This window comes from Oncorhynchus mykiss, chromosome 11, assembly GCF_013265735.2.
Source record: "Oncorhynchus mykiss isolate Arlee chromosome 11, USDA_OmykA_1.1, whole genome shotgun sequence".
Classification (NCBI taxonomy): domain Eukaryota; kingdom Metazoa; phylum Chordata; class Actinopteri; order Salmoniformes; family Salmonidae; genus Oncorhynchus; species Oncorhynchus mykiss.
In genome coordinates this window covers 62,618,860-62,635,863 of record NC_048575.1, presented here as the reverse complement: position 1 = coordinate 62,635,863, position 17,004 = coordinate 62,618,860, and the positions used below count along the sequence as shown (strand labels likewise).

Below are 17,004 nucleotides of genomic sequence, written 5' to 3'. Positions count from 1 at the left end.
GTCATTTGAGAACCAGTCAAGACCTTCCTTGTAGAAATATTAGTGTCAGTAAGATCGTACTAGAAACAATAGGCTATTTATATAATTTTTTTCAGATGAAGATATATTGAAGAAACACTGATATGAATCAAGACTGTTTATTCGTCCTCATAACCTGGTCAGTAGTTCCACCATGACCTCTGAGCGCTAGCACTATAAAAAGCCACAATCACCATCCTGTATGACACAGCCAGAAGGCAGCATAAACTTCACACACATACACACACATATGCCATATTGGACAGAAGCATATACAGTAGCTCCTCTTAAAATGTGGCCTCTTTTTACCATCCCATAGTGGTACTGTGGCATAGGTCATAATGCATTTCAGAACAAACACATTGCATCATATGAGAGAGTGGAAATCCAGCTGTAAGCATATTTGAGTAACTTCGGCATGCTTGCACATGCACCCCTTACTGTTCTGTCCCTACCCTTTCATTTGCTATGTACTGTATGTCAGAGGGGCTCAATTCACTGTAAGGTAAGCAACTGGCACTAGAGACATGTTCAATCTCATTCACAAGCACCAAAACATGAGAAAGGTCTTCTCAACTTCTCAACAAGTCGAAGTAGAGACCAGCAGTAAAAAGTTAATACGTTACATTTATGTTCAGATTCTTAGGTAGCCTATTGTTCATTAGTCTGTAGCTAGAACATACAAGAAATGCCACTAAGAAAGGGAAAGCAAATTCTCACAGTTTCAAAGCAGAACAAGGTTCTCGTAATAGAGGGTGATACATATGGAAACACGCAGACACACACACACTCACACGCGTTCAACATCAACAAGGATTCAAACTTTAACATCAGTAATATCGCTGTTTTACAAAACATTTTGTAATGCGTCTTCATCACCTGACAGAATATCCCAAAAGTATTCACCATATTTATAATAAATTGGATACATTTAACAGGTCATTTATATGACATGTTTATGTTATGTCATATGTTACTAGGACCGTCAATAATATTAATGGGGTTCAAATGGACACAAGATACAGTAAAAACACCACATTTCTCGTTGCAGGACAGACCAAATATGCAAGCACCAAAAAACAAATGACCAATGAACATGCAGCTACTGTTTTCCTCCAACACAGTGCTGATTATATCCAGGGGTGAAAGTAAGCAGGTCCTGTACGGCGTACCGGCAAAATAAATAGTGGGGGTACACTGTACCGGTAAAGCATGAGCCTGTCACAATAATTAAAACAGAGTGATTCTAAGAAAACTGTAGGCTTATATACTATTACTTATCATTACCGCATGAAGAATGAGCGAACAGACAAAAACGATTGGGTTACGCTCGAAAATGCAGCGTGGTTCGACAATAACACATACATTTTGCCAAGGCAGAGATAAGTGGCCGAGACGGGCGTGGACAGCAGAGGACGCATCAATTCAGGTTACAAGACTTTTGTAGGCCTAGTGAATGACCATCACAGAATGTCATTCACTAAACGTTTTGGTGTTTTGCAACTGATGTCTCTTAGCATTTATCAAATGGCAGGTGCACAGTGCAAGGATGCAGGAATTATTTTAGAGTGGAATAATGTGCGCGGGAAGCCTATAGTAACCTTTTGGAGTAATTGTTTGACAATCAGATGAAAACATTATGACTGGTTGTGTTTATGATACATTAATAGGTAGGCCAATACATTTTAAAAGTTAACAGTAATCTTTACTATTAGGTCACAGAGATCCTATTAAATTAATAGGGGTTCTATAACTAATTATATTATTAGGCCCATAACAAAATGGCGTGCACGTGCACGCATAGGAGGTCCTCTTTAAATATACTTTCACCCCTGATTACATTATAGTTGGTATGTAAGTAACATGTCTGAAGTTGTGGTTGTAGTTCAGTTGCCAGCAGATGGGGCTGTAGCTCACTGGTCCTTCCCATCATGGATCTGCTGCTGCATCTTATTTAGCATCTCTTGCATCCTCGCCAACTGCAGAGAGAGAGAGAAAGAAAGAGGGTGGGGTAGAGAAAGACACAGAGAGAGAGAGAGAGAAAGAAGGGGGGTGGGATAGAGAGAAAGTGTGAGAGAAAGACACAGATAGAGAGAGAAATAAAGGGGGTGGGGTAGAGAGAAAGACAGAGAGAGAGAAAGAAGGGGGGTGGGGTAGAGAGAAAGACACAGAGAGAGAGAAAGAAGGGGGGTGGGGTAGAGAGAAAGACAGAGAGAGAGAGAAAGACACAGAGAGAGAGAAAGAAGGGGGTGGGGTAGAGAGAAAGACACAGAGAGAGAGAAAGAAGGGGGGTGGGGTAGAGAGAAAGACAGAGAGAGAGAGAAAGACACAGAGAGAGAGAAAGAAGGGGGGTGGGGTAGAGAGAAAGACACAGAGAGAGAGAAAGAAGGGGGGTGGGGTAGAGAGAAAGACACAGAGAGAGAGAGAGAAAGAAGGGGGGTGGGGTAGAGAGAAAGACACAGAGCGAGAGAGAAAGAAGGGGGGTGGGGTAGAGAGAAAGACACAGAGAGAGAGAGAGAAAGAAGGGGGGTGGGGTAGAGAGAAAGACACAGAGCGAGAGAGAAAGAAGGGGGGTGGGGTAGAGAGAAAGACACAGAGAGAGAGAAAGAAGGGGGGTGGGGTAGAGACAAAGACACAGAGAGAGAGAAAGAAGGGGGGTGGGGTAGAGAGAAAGACACAGAGCGAGAGAGAAAGAAGGGGGGTGGGGTAGAGAGAAAGACACAGAGAGAGAGAGAAAGAAGGGGGGTGGGGTAGAGAGAAAGACACAGAGAGAGAGAAAGAAGGGGGGTGGGGTAGAGAGAAAGACAGAGAGAAATAAGGGGGGTGGGGTAGAGAGAAAGACACAGAGAGAGAGAAAGAAGGGGGGTGAGGTAGAGACAAAGACACAGAGAGAGAGAAAGAAGGGGGGTGGGGTAGAGAGAAAGACACAGAGAGAGAGAAAGAAGGGGGGTGGGGTAGAGAGAAAGACACAGAGAGAGAGAAAGAAGGGGGGTGGGGTAGAGAGAAAGACACAGAGAGAGAGAAAGAAGGGGGGTGGGGTAGAGAGAAAGACAGAGAGAGAGAAATAAGGGGGGTGGGGTAGAGAGAAAGACACAGAGAGAGAGAAAGAAGGGGGGTGAGGTAGAGAGAAAGACACAGAGAGAGAGAAAGAAGGGGGGTGGGGTAGAGAGAAAGACACAGAGAGAGAGAAAGAAGGGGGGTGGGGTAGAGAGAAAGACACAGAGAGAGAGAAAGAAGGGGGGTGGGGTAGAGAGAAAGACAGAGAGAGAGAGAAAGAAGGGGGGTGGGGTAGAGAGAAAGACACAGAGAGACAGAGAAAGTGAGAAGTTAGAGAGGAGGTAGAGAGAAAGACACAGAGAGACAGAGAAAGTGAGAAGTTAGAGAGGAGGTAGAGAGAAAGACACAGAGAGACAGAGAAAGTGAGAAGTTAGAGAGGAGGTAGAGAGAAAGACACAGAGAGACAGAGAAAGTGAGAAGTTAGAGAGGAGGTAGAGAGAAAGACACAGAGAGACAGAGAAAGTGAGAAGTTAGAGAGGAGGTAGAGAGAAAGACACAGAGAGACAGAGAAAGTGAGAAGTTAGAGAGGAGGTAGAGAGAAAGACACAGAGAGACAGAGAAAGTGAGAAGTTAGAGAGGAGGTAGAGAGAAAGACACAGAGAGACAGAGAAAGTGAGAAGTTAGAGAGGAGGTAGAGAGAAAGACACAGAGAGACAGAGAAAGTGAGAAGTTAGAGGAGGTAGAGAGAGAGTACGAGGGGTAATGCCATTTTTGTCCTTTCTAGGATCTCTTTATAAACAGGAGATTATCCTGTATAGGTGATGTTACCCATGATGACATAGCAGTTTACCTCTTCATCTTTCATCTTGATGAGTCTGTCTGTCTCCACATCTGGGGTGGATAGGGGCAGGATGGGGATCGGGCTTTCCATGCGGTTGTCGTGCGTCAGTTTACTAAGGGGAAAAAACATAAGGAACATGAATACAGACTCACACAAGGGCAATATTAATAAACACTTCAGATATAAACTATAAACCAAGCACCTCATACTTTCGGTCTTGCACTCTGTCTGACCTCTACAACAGGGTTTCCCAAACTCGTTCCTGAGGCCCCCTCTGGGTGCACATTCTGGCTTTGCCCTAGCTTTGATTATTTAAAGCTACTGTGTAATGCTAGGGCAAAAAACAAAATGTGCACCCAGGGACCGAGTTTGGGAAACCCTGCTCTACAGTATACACACAGACGCACATACCTGGTCATGTCCTGTATACACTGGGCTCTGTAGTTCTCATAGTGCACATCACATGTCACGTCTTTGAGGTCATGCATGTGAGAGCGAATCAACATGTTCCTCAGCTTCACAAAGTCACAGTGAGACTGGTTCTCCACTGAAACACAAACACAAACAGACAGAAAGACTGGGTCATTTTACACTGACATGATTTGCTTAGATAAAACATTCCTCTCTGTTGTCTCCACCAGCAGTGATGCACTGTATCCTATTAGGAACAGGGCGTTTTCTGAGCAAGAAAACTGAGCCTAATCATAATGCATTGGTTGAGAAATAAGGGTAGATAGAGGTTGTTTTTCATAGTTTGAGTTTCAGTCATTTTTCTTTCAAAAATGTTAATATGTGAGGAATGTTCACCATGCAACTTAAAGAGTCAAAGCCCTAAGTAATATTGATCTGTGTTGTCACCCACCTTCCACAATACCCCATGGATAGAGTCTCCCTCTCACTCTCTGGCCCCTGGCCTCAACCACTGTGTTACTGCCAATCACTGCTAACGGACAGCATTCCTACACACAGAACACGTGCGCACACACACACAGGTTAGGATTTGGCATGATAGATTGACATGTTAGAAGGTATGGTTGAGTTTGGTTGACTCTATTGTTAATGTTCGGTCTCCAGTTGTGTGTCTCACCTTCAGTTCTTTGTCCAGTTGTTTGAACTCCTCGTCCTCATCAGAGTCACACTCTGGGAACTGGTACACCTTAATGCCAAACCTCTCAATTTCCTCACGGACCTACATGCACACACACACGAACACACACACACGCGCAAACACGTGGCACCACACATTGTGCTGGGTGAGCAACTTCCAATCTTCCAATCATAATGTGACACCTGCTTCAGCAGTTTTAGTCGGTCTGCTGTGTTGAACTCACCCTGTCTTTGAGTTTCTTGATCTCATTGGGAGTGAGACAGTCAGCCTTGGCAATGAGAGGAACCACGTTCACCTTCTCATGGAGAGCCTTCATAAACTCAACATCTACTGGACGCAGTCTGCAAGGGAGAGGAGATACCCCGCCTGGTCAGAGTATGTGCGTGTGTACCTGCATGCACGTGTGAGTTTTCATGGAGAATAAGTGCATTCTGACTGAGGTGGGCAGTAATAACAGTGTTTGCTGGTTGAGTTGTATTGGTGCTGTTTACATAGTATCCTCCTGTCATCACACTCAGGATGTGTTATTACTATCTATACCTGTCATTACACTATCACATTCCTGTGTATGTATGTGTGTGTGAGTGTGTGCGTATGTGTGTTTGTGTTACCCGTGTCCGAACGGAGGAATGAAGTAGAGGCAGCAGTGGACTCTGTTGTCCTGTATATTCTTCCTGTTCAGTCCACTCTCATCTCTGAAGTACTGCTCAAACTGCTGGTCGATGTAGTCTGTGATCGGCTTCCAGCTATATACAGTGGGGCAAAAAAGTATTTAGTCAGCCACCAATTGTGCAAGTTCTCCCACTTAAAAATATGAGAGAGGCCTGTAATTTTCATCATAATTTGCAAATAAATTCATTAAAAATCCTACAATGTGATCTTCTGGATTTTTTTTCTCATTTTGTCTGTCATAGTTGAAGTGTACCTATGATGAAAATTACACTTGACTCAGAACTTGCACAATTGGTGGCTGACTAAATACTTTTTTGCCCCACTGTACAAGATGAATTTCCGCTATCATTCCTATTTTAGGTCAATCTTCTAACCCAGTGTTTCCCAACTCCAGTCCTAGAGTTCCCCAACAGCACACATTTTTGTTGTAGTCCCAGACAAGCACACCTGATTCAACTTGTCAACTAATCATCAAGCCCTTATTGAGTTGAATCAGGTGAGTTTGTCTGGAACTACAATGGAACTACAATAAAAATGAGAAACACTGTTCTCACCTGTAAAGAAGCCTCAAAGAGATTTAGCTCACCATTCATTGTTGTTGACAGCGTCTCCAAACCCTGGCGTGTCTACAATGGTCAATTTGAGCTTCACTCCTTTCTCCTCAATGTCCACTGTATGCTTAATGATTTCCACTGTCTGGTTGATGCGCTCTGAGAGAGGGAGGGATGGATAGAGAAAGGGAAGAGAACCTCTAATGAGATGGCATTTTAAAATTGCTCTAGTTTACATTTTAATGTGTGTGTGTGTTACTCACCCTCAGCGTTGAGTAGTTTCCTGTCCTTGTACAGGTCTGTGAGGAACAGGCTGTTGACAAGAGTAGATTTACCCATACCAGACTCCCCTGTAACATGATATACATATTACATACACTGAACAAAAATATAAGAGCAACAATTTCAAAGATTTTACTGTGTTACAGTTCATATAAGGAAATAAATCAATTGAAATAAATTCATTAGGCCCTAATCTATGGATTCACATGACTGGGAATACAGATATGCATCTGTTGGTCACAGATACCTTAAAGAAAAAGTTAGGGACGTAGATCAGAAAACCAGTCAGTATCTGGTGTAACCACCATTTGCCTCTTGCAACGTGACAAATCTCCTTCACATAGAGTTGATTGTGGCCTGTGAAATGTTGTCCCACTCCTCTTTAATGTGCAAAGTTGCTGGATATTGGCAGGAAATGGAACACGCTGTCGTGCTCAATGGGTGACATGTCTAGTGAGTATGCAGGCCATGGAAGAACTGGGACATTTTACACTTTCAGAAATTGTGTACAGATCCTTTCGACATGGAGCCGTGCATTACCATGCTGAAACATGAGGTGATGGAGGTGGATGAATGGTACAACAATGGGCCTCAGGATCTCGTCACTATTTCTGCATTCAAATTGCCATCAGTAAAATGCAATTGTGTTTACTGTCCGTAGCTTATGCTGCCCATACCATAACCCTGCTGCCACCATGGGGCACTCTGTTTACAACATCTGCCATCTGCCCGGCTGCACAGTTGAAATCTGAATGAATTTGTGAAGCGCACACTCCTCCAGCGTGCCAGTGGCCATCGAAGGTGAGCATTTGCCCACTGAAGTCGGTTACGACGCCAAACTGCAGTCAGGTCAAGACCCTGGTGAGGACAACTAGCAGGCAGATGAGCTACCCTGAGACGGTTTCTGACAGTTTGTGCAGAAATTGTTGTGCAAACCCACAGTTTCATCAGCTGTCCAAGTGGCTGGTCTCAGACGATCCCACAGGTGAAGACTCCGGATGTGGAGGTTGTTACATGGTCTTCGGTTGTGAGCCCGGTTGGACGTACTGACAAATTCTCTACGATGACGTTGGAGGCGGCTTATGGTAAAGAAATTAGCATTTCATTATTTGGCAACAGCTCTTGTGGACATTCCTGCAGTCAGCATGCCAATTGAACGCCTCCACAAAACTTGAGACATCTTTGGAATTGTGTTGTTTGACAAAACTGCACATTTTAGAGTGGCCTTTTATTGTCCCCAGCACAAGGTGCACCTGTTTAATGGTCATGCTGTTTAATCAGCTTCTTGATATGTCACACCTGTCAGGTGGATGGATTATCTTGGCAAAGGAGAAATGCTCACTAACAGGGATGTAAGAAAACAAACATGTGAGAGAAATAAGCTCTTTGTGCACATGAAAACATTTCTGGGATCTTTTATTTCAGCTCATGAAACATGGGACCAACACTTTACATGTTGCGTTTATATCTTTGTTCAGTATAACATGTTTCTAAACAACCACCAACACACACAGACACACACGGCCATCAACACTAACACTGAGTCAACATTCATGAAAACACATGAAGTACTTAATATCACTGGGTTGTTTTACTTTTACTACAGTAAATGCTACAAACAATACTTTCACTGACCGGCGACCATGAGAGTGAAGTCAAAACCCTTTTTCACTGACTTCCTGTGCACCTGGTTAGGGAGGGTGGCAAAGCCCACATACTGCTTCTCCTGAGAGAGAGAGAGAGAGAGAGAGAGAGAGAGAGAGAGAGAGAGAGAGAGAGAGACACAGAGAGCGAGACAGAGAGAGAGACAGCGAGCGAGACAGAGAGGGGGAGAGAGAGAGAGAGAGACTCAGTCACACTCACACAATAGGTAAACGAACATACAATATCCTCAGTCGGATATCTATTCAAAGCAACATTCCTAAGACCTAAATAAATACAGAAAAATTGCAATTTAAATTCAAATACAGCTCAAATTCAAACTCAACTCACAGTTGAGTCACCCACAAATCCCTTGACAATAGCAGGGGAGAAAGTCTCTAAGACCTGGCGCTGCGCTTTTTCCACACACACCAACACACACACATAAAAAACACACAGACACAGTGAGAGAAAGAGAGAGAAAAGTATGACTGATCTATAACATTTCCACCACACAATGGCTGTCTATCTTGCAGCTCTCCTCATCCCCTTCTGACACCATTCACACATCACCCAAAGCTTCTCCTTACTCAGAATCTACAGTACTGAAGACCCCATACACACACACACACACTGAGAGTGACAAAGGCTGTATTGACCAGACATAAATGGCCTATTTTAAACCCCAAACAAACACAAACATGCCAAAGAAATACTCAGTCTATAACAAGTTGTCATAATTTGTCATGTGCATTCTCGACAGCTCCTGGGGCAAGGCTTACATACAGAAACACGCATACACACGGTCACAGCATACATAGACATGGAAGAGAGCTCGTGCTGAAGTCACACACACAGAGAATTGGGAAATCTATATCAATGAGTAATCATACAAACATCTGACTTACTTCTAGGGTGTGTTTGGGAACAAATATGCCACAGTCAGAACAAACAAACTACCCATAAATCTGTCATGAACGTATCAGGACATAACTTAAGAAAACAGTATGTTCTATATTCCATACTAATATGACATGTTAGAGAGAGAAAGATGGTGTTTCTATGAGCGTTTACTGACCTGTGTGTGTGTGTGTGTGTGTTAAATGTCAATTTCTCTTTGACATTGACCCCCTCTCCCTTCTCTTTCCTCTCCTTTACTTTCTCTCTCCTCTCATTCCCTATCCTCTCTCGCCTGTCACGTTCCAGTTCTTTACCTTCCGCCTCGCGGTTCTGACTCGAGGGCACAGCAAGCGTTCCACTAGTTTCTCCTGCAGCATGATAGCATCCATAACAAGCCAGCACGACACCAACAGGGAAAAGGTTTTCCAAAGGACAAAAACAGAGCAACCTCCTCACAACGCTTCTCTTATGCACCCCTCTACTCTCTACCTCTCCGTCAGTCCACTCTCTTCTCAATACACACACCACTTTCCTGTTCTCCCTCACTATGTCTTTGTTCCTCCTACTCTCCTCCTCTCTCTTTCATTCTCCTCTTTCTCTCCTCTGTCCCACAGCGCTCTACTGCTCCCTGTTCAGACAGGTAGGGGGGAATTCTGAGAGGGAGGAAGGGAGAGAGCGAGAGCTAGGGGGGTAGACAGGAGGAAATAAAATGGTAGGACAGAGTGAGAGAGGTAGTAAGAGGTAGAAATTTAGTGGAGGAAGAGAGGGACGGAGGGGGAAACTGAAGGAATAAAATACACTCATTCATTCACCATAGTCCCTCCCCCTTTTCCACCATTAGAAAAATAAAGCATTCACTGCTACAGTAATAACCTACAGTATAGCAGCCTAGAGCAGAAAGAGCACAAAAGAGAGAAGCAGACAGACGAGAGGGCTAAATAATCTAGCTCATATCTGACCCTAATAGTGATAAGTTGTCAAAGAACAACACAGTGTCCTATAGCAGAGACACAAACTATTTGTGTGGTTCAAGTGTGGACTTGTAAAAGACAGTAACCTGTCACACAGAGCTGAGTGAAGCTTAAAGGTCCTCTTAACCCAGCCCTGGGATGACGATAGCAAGAGATGTGTGACTCAATGGCTATATGAAGAGACGAGCCGACGTCTAGACTGGACATTAGCCATACAACAAAAGGCCCCTGCTGTGGAAATTACACTAAAAGTATCAAAGGAAACGTTCTCTCATTAAGTTAAATCAAAGTTAATTGGTCACATAAACAGTTTAGCAGGTGTTATAGTGGTGCAACAAAATGCTTATGTTGCTTGCTCCTAAGAATGCAGTCAAATGTCAATTAAAAGAACGGAGGGACGAATCCTGGATGTTCAACCCAAATAGCACTGTAGCTGTATCAAAATGCAATCTATACATATGTACACCGGGGGAATTTACACAAGATAAGCTCATGTAGATTTAATATAGTGTGAGTTACAGTATGTCGTGAATCCAGTATATAAAGAAATATGCTGTAACGGGTGTCGTCGGGAAGGATGAGACCAAGGCGCAGCGTTCTTTGAGTTCCACATCATTTATTAACCAAGTGAAACTTTAGAAAAGACAAAACAATAAAGAATACAACGACCGAACAGCTTCGTTGTGCAAACTACCTGCACACAAACAAAGAACAAGATCCCACACAGGAGGAGGGAAAAGGGCTGCCTAAGTATGATCCCCAATCAGAGACAACGATAGACAGCTGCCTCTGATTGGGAACCACACTCGGACAGAAACAAAGAAATAAAGAACATAGAATGCCCACCCAAATCACACCTTGACCAAACCAAAATAGAGACATAAAAAGGCTCTCTAAGGTCAGGGCGTGACATATGCAGTTTGTATAAACAGTATAACAAAAATACAATGTACATTAGTAGAAATATTTTAATAAACTATGTCGGGGATACAGTATTCACCCGGGTGCTGAATGCAGCCCGACAGAATGCTCTCAATGGTGCATCTGTAGAAGTTTGTGAGGGTCTTAGGGGCTATGCCGAATTTCTTCTGCCACCTGAGGTTGTAGAAGCGCTATTGCGCCTTCTTCACCACAATGTCGGTGTGGCGAGACCATTTCAAGTCCTCAGTGATGTGCTCGTTGAGGAACTTGAAGATTTTGACCTTATCCACTGCGTCCCGTCGATGAGGATGGGGGCGTGCTCCCTCTTCTGTCTCCTGTAGTTCGCGATCTGCCCCTTTGTTTGGTTGACGTTAAGGGAGAGGTTATTTTCCTGGCGCCACTCCACCAGGGCTCTAACCTCCTCTCTGTAGGCTGTCTCGTCATTGTTGTTAATCAGGCCTACCACTGTTGTGTCATCAGTAAACTTGATGATTGAGTTGGAGTCGTGCATGGCCACGCAGTCATGGGTGAACAGGGAGTACAGAAGGGGGCTGAGCACACACCCCTGGGGAGCCCCCGTGTTGAGTATCAGCATGGCGGAGGTGTTGTTACCGACCCTCAGGAAATCTAGGATCCACTTGCATAGAGAGGAGTTCAGACAGAAGGCCCTGAGCTTAATGACGAGCTTAAAGGGCAGTATGGTGTTAAAAGCTGAGTTGTAGTCTATGAACAGCATTCTGACATAGGTGTTCCACTTGTCCAAGTGGGATAGGGTGGTGTGTAGTGCAATGGTGATTGCGTTGTTCATAGATCTGTTGGCGCAGTATGCAAATTGTAGTGGTTAAGGGTGTCGGGTATGGTGGAGGTAATACAATCCTTGACTATCCTTTCAAAGCACTTCATGATGACAGAAGTGAGTGCTACGGGGCAATAGTGATGTAGTTCAGTTAACTTGGCTTGCTTGGGTACAGGAAGAATGGTGGCCATCTTTAAGCAAGTGAGGACTACAGTCTGGGATAGTGAGAGGTTAAAATTGTCTGTAAACACTCCAGCCGGCTGGTCTGCGGATGCTCTGGGGACGCAGCTTGGAATGCCATCCGGGCCAGCAGCCTTACGACGGTTTACAGCTTGGAATGCCATCCGGGCCAGCAGCCTTACGACGGTTTACAGCTTGGAATGCCATCCGGGCCAGCAGCCTTACGACGGTTTACACGCTTGGAATGCCATCCGGGCCAGCAGCCTTACGACGGTTTACAGCTTGGAATGCCATCCGGGCCAGCAGCCTTACGACGGTTTACAGCTTGGAATGCCATCCGGGCCAGCAGCCTTACGACGGTTTACAGCTTGGAATGCCATCCGGGCCAGCAGCCTTACGACGGTTTACACGCTTGGAATGCCATCCGGGCCAGCAGCCTTATGACGGTTTACAGCTTGGAATGCCATCCGGGCCAGCAGCCTTACGACGGTTTACAGCTTGGAATGCCATCCGGGCCAGCAGCCTTACGACGGTTTACAGCTTGGAATGCCATCCGGGCCAGCAGCCTTACGACGGTTTACAGCTTGGAATGCCATCCGGGCCAGCAGCCTTACGACGGTTTACAGCTTGGAATGCCATCCGGGCCAGCAGCCTTACGACGGTTTACAGCTTGGAATGCCATCCGGGCCAGCAGCCTTACGACGGTTTACAGCTTGGAATGCCATCCGGGCCAGCAGCCTTACGACGGTTTACACGCTTGGAATGCCATCCGGGCCAGCAGCCTTACGACGGTTTACAGCTTGGAATGCCATCCGGGCCAGCAGCCTTACGACGGTTTACAGCTTGGAATGCCATCCGGGCCAGCAGCCTTACGACGGTTTACAGCTTGGAATGCCATCCGGGCCAGCAGCCTTACGACGGTTTACAGCTTGGAATGCCATCCGGGCCAGCAGCCTTACGACGGTTTACAGCTTGGAATGCCATCCGGGCCAGCAGCCTTACGACGGTTTACAGCTTGGAATGCCATCCGGGCCAGCAGCCTTACGACGGTTTACAGCTTGGAATGCCATCCGGGCCAGCAGCCTTACGACGGTTTACACGCTTGGAATGCCATCCGGGCCAGCAGCCTTACGACGGTTTACAGCTTGGAATGCCATCCGGGCCAGCAGCCTTACGACGGTTTACAGCTTGGAATGCCATCCGGGCCAGCAGCCTTCCGACGGTTTACACGCTTGAAGGTCCTACTCACTTCGGCTACACAGATTGGCAGCCCGCAGTCCTCGTGAGCAGCGGGGGCACACGTCGTCTCTGTGTTTAGCATGTCTGGGAGTGAGGCATCAGTGACCGTGACGTGGCTAGTTTTACTTTTATAATCCGTATTGTTTTAAGTCCCTGCCACATGCGTCTCGTGTCTGAGGCGTTGAATTGCGACTGTACCTGTACTGTCTTTTTGCCTCTTTGATTTTCTTGCGGTGGTCATAGGTGGTCTGTTCATATTTCCAGACACTCTACCGTGGTTAAATGCGGTGGTTTGCGCTAATAGCTAAACGCTATTTGCGTTTTTGGTTTGGGTATGTTTTAAATCATCACTGTAGGAACAACATCCTCTATCCACTTCCTGATGAACCCAGATAGAAAGTAATTCAATTTGTCTAATTTATTCCCAGAGGTGGCCCGGAACATATCCCAGTCCACGTGATCAAGACAGTCCTGCAGCATGGATTCTGATTGGTCAGACCAGCGTTGTACAGACCTTAACACAGGTGCTTCCTGTTTTAACTTCTGCCTATAGGCGGGGAGGATCAGAATGGAGATGTGGTCTGATTTATCAAAGGAGGGGTTTGTATGGATCTCGGAATGGAGAATAACAAGGATCCAATGTATTTTTCCTGTGAGTGAGGCAAAAGATGTTTGAAATTCGGGAGAAGTTTCCTTACATTTCCTTTGTTAATGTCCCTGGCTACAAGAAATGAGGCCTCGGGATATGTTGTTTCCAATTTGTTAAAAGTCCTGTGTAATTCCTTGCGGTGTTGGCTTGTTGGGGGATGTACACAGCCGTGATACAAACATACACTCGACACACTGTGAAACAGGACAGGGCGTGGTGGACAATTGTTGCCAGATGTGGGCCCATGGAGTGTGTGTGTGTGTGTGTGTGTGTGTGTGTCTCGGTTCAGTGGTGATATCTCAGCTAAGCTACCACTGGAGGACAGACATGAGGTTCAAGACAAATGGAGCTAAGAAAGCTATGGTACCCCAGACAGAGTGGGCAACATCAATTGGTCTATCTCCAAGGCATTCCTAATCGATTACCAAACATTTCTTTAAAAAAAACAACGATAAAGCCTTGCTTTCCTCTTTTTGATTTGTTTCACGCTGTAGGTGGTAGGTGCACTTGACTCAGCAGTCCTAGTGCTGGGAAGGCAAAGTGTTCCCATTTTGAACCATTTCATGTGTCTGAAGATAAAACAGGCCCAGAGAGCAAATCAAGTGTACATATAGGCCTTCCGTTGGCCAATCAGATAGCTCAGATCACCATGTCTGCAGTTTCCTCGAGCCATAGACTGTAAAAAGAAGCCTTGAACACATAGCAAAGTTGATACTGTGAGATTTCAAAACTGTTAAGACCATGACTCGAGAGAGACTCAACGAAAACAGCAAAGAGCTCCTGTTTTTAAGAGTAAGTTCATGTTTAAGTTGGTATTCAGCAGTCAACACTTTTATAAGCCATAAAATGCACATTCTTCCTACTTCCCCTCACGCTACAACCAACACTGCAGCTGCAATGAATGAATATAGCAAAGTGTTCCGATAAGCTTGCGTTGTTACAGTGCCTTCGGAAAGTATTCAGACCCCTTGATTTTTTCCACATTTTGTTACAACCTTATTCTAAAATTGATTTTTTTTAAATCCTCAGCTATCTACACACAATCGCCCATAATGATAACGCGAAAACAGTCACTATTTGTTTAGGAGTAACAGGCAGAAATAATGCATTGTAACTTGAGTTTTGCCATCAGCTGGAAGACTGTGTCCCCTTTTCTCAGCGGGGGGAGTGGAGGGACGGAGAGTTGGGTGATAGACAGCCTCACCACTGCTCTCTCCCCTCAGACTGACCATCAGCTGGAAGACTGTGTCCCCTTTTCTCAGCGGGGGGAGTGGAGGGACGGTGAGTTGGGTGATAGACAGCCTTACCACTGCTGCCTCCCCTCAGACTGACCATCAGATGAAGGCCATCAGTCCAGTAAAAAAATAAGATAATTATTATGCTCACTCCGCTGTGCCTCAAGTAATACAATACATGATGTATTACCAGCGTGATCATACACCTACATTTTTTAAATATAATTCCAAAATGGTCTGAAATGAACTACATTGACAGGGAAATTCAAGCACAGCCAATATGCAGTGATAATGTATTGGGCCTATAGCCTATTGCACAAATCTCATTGCTACAGAACTGTTTTTAATTGGTTAATGTTGCATGTTTAAAAAAAATCTGAGCGGTAGATCTCCGCTTGCATTTTGGCTCAGAAAGTGATCTTGACTCAGAAAAGGTGACCTATGGTATGTTATTTTAACTACTAATCAAGCCCTTGAATAGCTGTATCAGATGTATTAGTGCTGGGTTGGAACAAAAGCCTGAAAAGCTGTGGATCCCTAGGACCTCTCTTCATGGGATTGCTCCGAAGCTGTAATACCAATCTACATCACACGAGGGAGACAGATCAAAACAGAACAAGTTATATGATGAAGGTAGTTATCAACAGAAATGTATTGTGCTATGTAGCTAAGCTACCGTTTAAAGTAAGATATAAGAACACACATCAGATACCAGCATTTGAAAGAAAACTTGACTGACTCTCAGGAGAGAATGAAGAAAGAGACAACATGAGCAGCAGATTTGGCAGGGTGTGTGACTGAACGGAAGCTACTGCTGCTCTGGTGTGTATGTGTTGGGGGGGGGGGGGGGGGGGGGTGAGAAGATGAAGTAGGAGCGCAGGGGGTCAAAGGCAGAGGGTAGGGATGTGCTGGGGTCCACTGTACAGCTATTTTCTTTGTCTGAAGTTGTGTTTATTAATATTGCCCTTGTGTGAGTCTGTACTCATGTTCCTTATGTGTATACCTCTCAGTAAACTGGCACAAGACAACCGCGGGGGGGCAGGACCGAGTTTGGGAAACCCTGGTGTAAGGGACTGAGCATCCAGATAGCAGGGGCAGGGCGAGATAGTTTTTCTGTGTGTGTTTGTGTGTGTGTGTGTGTGTGTGTGTGTCTGTGGGGGAGATGGGGTTGGTGTCCTCTGAATAGAACAGATGTCCTAGAGTGACATCACAATAGCCCTCTTCAGGCCCCTCCCTCTCTCTCTCTCTCTCACTGGCCAGCTGTCCCGCTGGCCTCTGGTAGGACACAGCACAGGGAGTTCTCTCTCACCTTCACACACACGCACGGCCTGATGCACGTGCATACACATGTAAACATACACACATGGATACAGCTGACATCATCAGCTATATAAAGTGAAACGGTACATATTGTGAACAGTGTTTAGGAGGCCACTGTGAAAGACACTTATCAGGGACAGAGATACTCATGTACATTCGGGCTCCCGAGTGGCGAAGCAGTCTAAGGCACTGCATCTCAGTGCTAGAGGCGTCACTACAGACACCCTGGCTCAATTCCAGGCTGTATCACAACCGGCCGTGATTGGGAGTCCCATAGGGCGGTGTACAATTGGCCCAGTATTGTCCGGGTTTGGCCGGTGTAGGCCGTCATTGTAAATAATAATTTGTTCTTATCTGACTTGCCTAGTTAAATAATTAATTTGCAATTAATTGCAAAGTCCCTCTTTGCCATGCAAATTAACTGAATCCCCCAAAAACATTTCCCCTGCATTTCAGCCCTGCCACAAAAAGGACCAGCTGACATCATGTCAGTGATTCTCTCGTTAATACAGGTGTGAGTGTTGACGAGGACAAGGCTGGAGATCACTCTGTCATGCTGATTGAGTTCAAATAACAGACTGGGAGCTTCAAAAGTAGGGTGGTGCTTGGAATCATTGTTCTTCCTCTGTCAACCATGGTTACCTGCAAGGAAACACGTGCCGCCATCATTGCTTTGCACCAAA

The 17,004-nt window shown here is 45.3% G+C and overlaps 1 protein-coding gene across 2 annotated transcripts in view; it reads right to left on the bottom strand.

Moving 5' to 3' along the window:
* Positions 1–85: 85 nt before the first annotated feature.
* sept5a (septin 5a) overlaps positions 86–17,004 on the bottom strand; it is a 35,048-nt gene continuing 18,129 nt past the window's right edge. Inside the window, exons 1-11 of one of the 2 annotated variants that reach the window (XM_021621823.2) lie at positions 9,325–9,723; positions 8,105–8,195; positions 6,451–6,537; positions 6,223–6,346; positions 5,576–5,710; positions 5,188–5,305; positions 4,944–5,045; positions 4,719–4,815; positions 4,268–4,403; positions 3,866–3,968; positions 86–1,997 (exon numbers count right to left, since the gene is read on the bottom strand). In XM_021621823.2, the coding sequence (XP_021477498.1) occupies positions 1,932–1,997; positions 3,866–3,968; positions 4,268–4,403; positions 4,719–4,815; positions 4,944–5,045; positions 5,188–5,305; positions 5,576–5,710; positions 6,223–6,346; positions 6,451–6,537; positions 8,105–8,195; positions 9,325–9,399 (1,134 nt within the window). In that variant the 5' untranslated portion in view covers positions 9,400–9,723 and the 3' untranslated portion in view covers positions 86–1,931. Of the gene's footprint in view, positions 1,998–3,865; positions 3,969–4,267; positions 4,404–4,718; positions 4,816–4,943; positions 5,046–5,187; positions 5,306–5,575; positions 5,711–6,222; positions 6,347–6,450; positions 6,538–8,104; positions 8,196–9,324; positions 9,724–17,004 lie in introns of those variants that run through there. The other variant, XM_021621824.2, reaches the window with a different exon arrangement.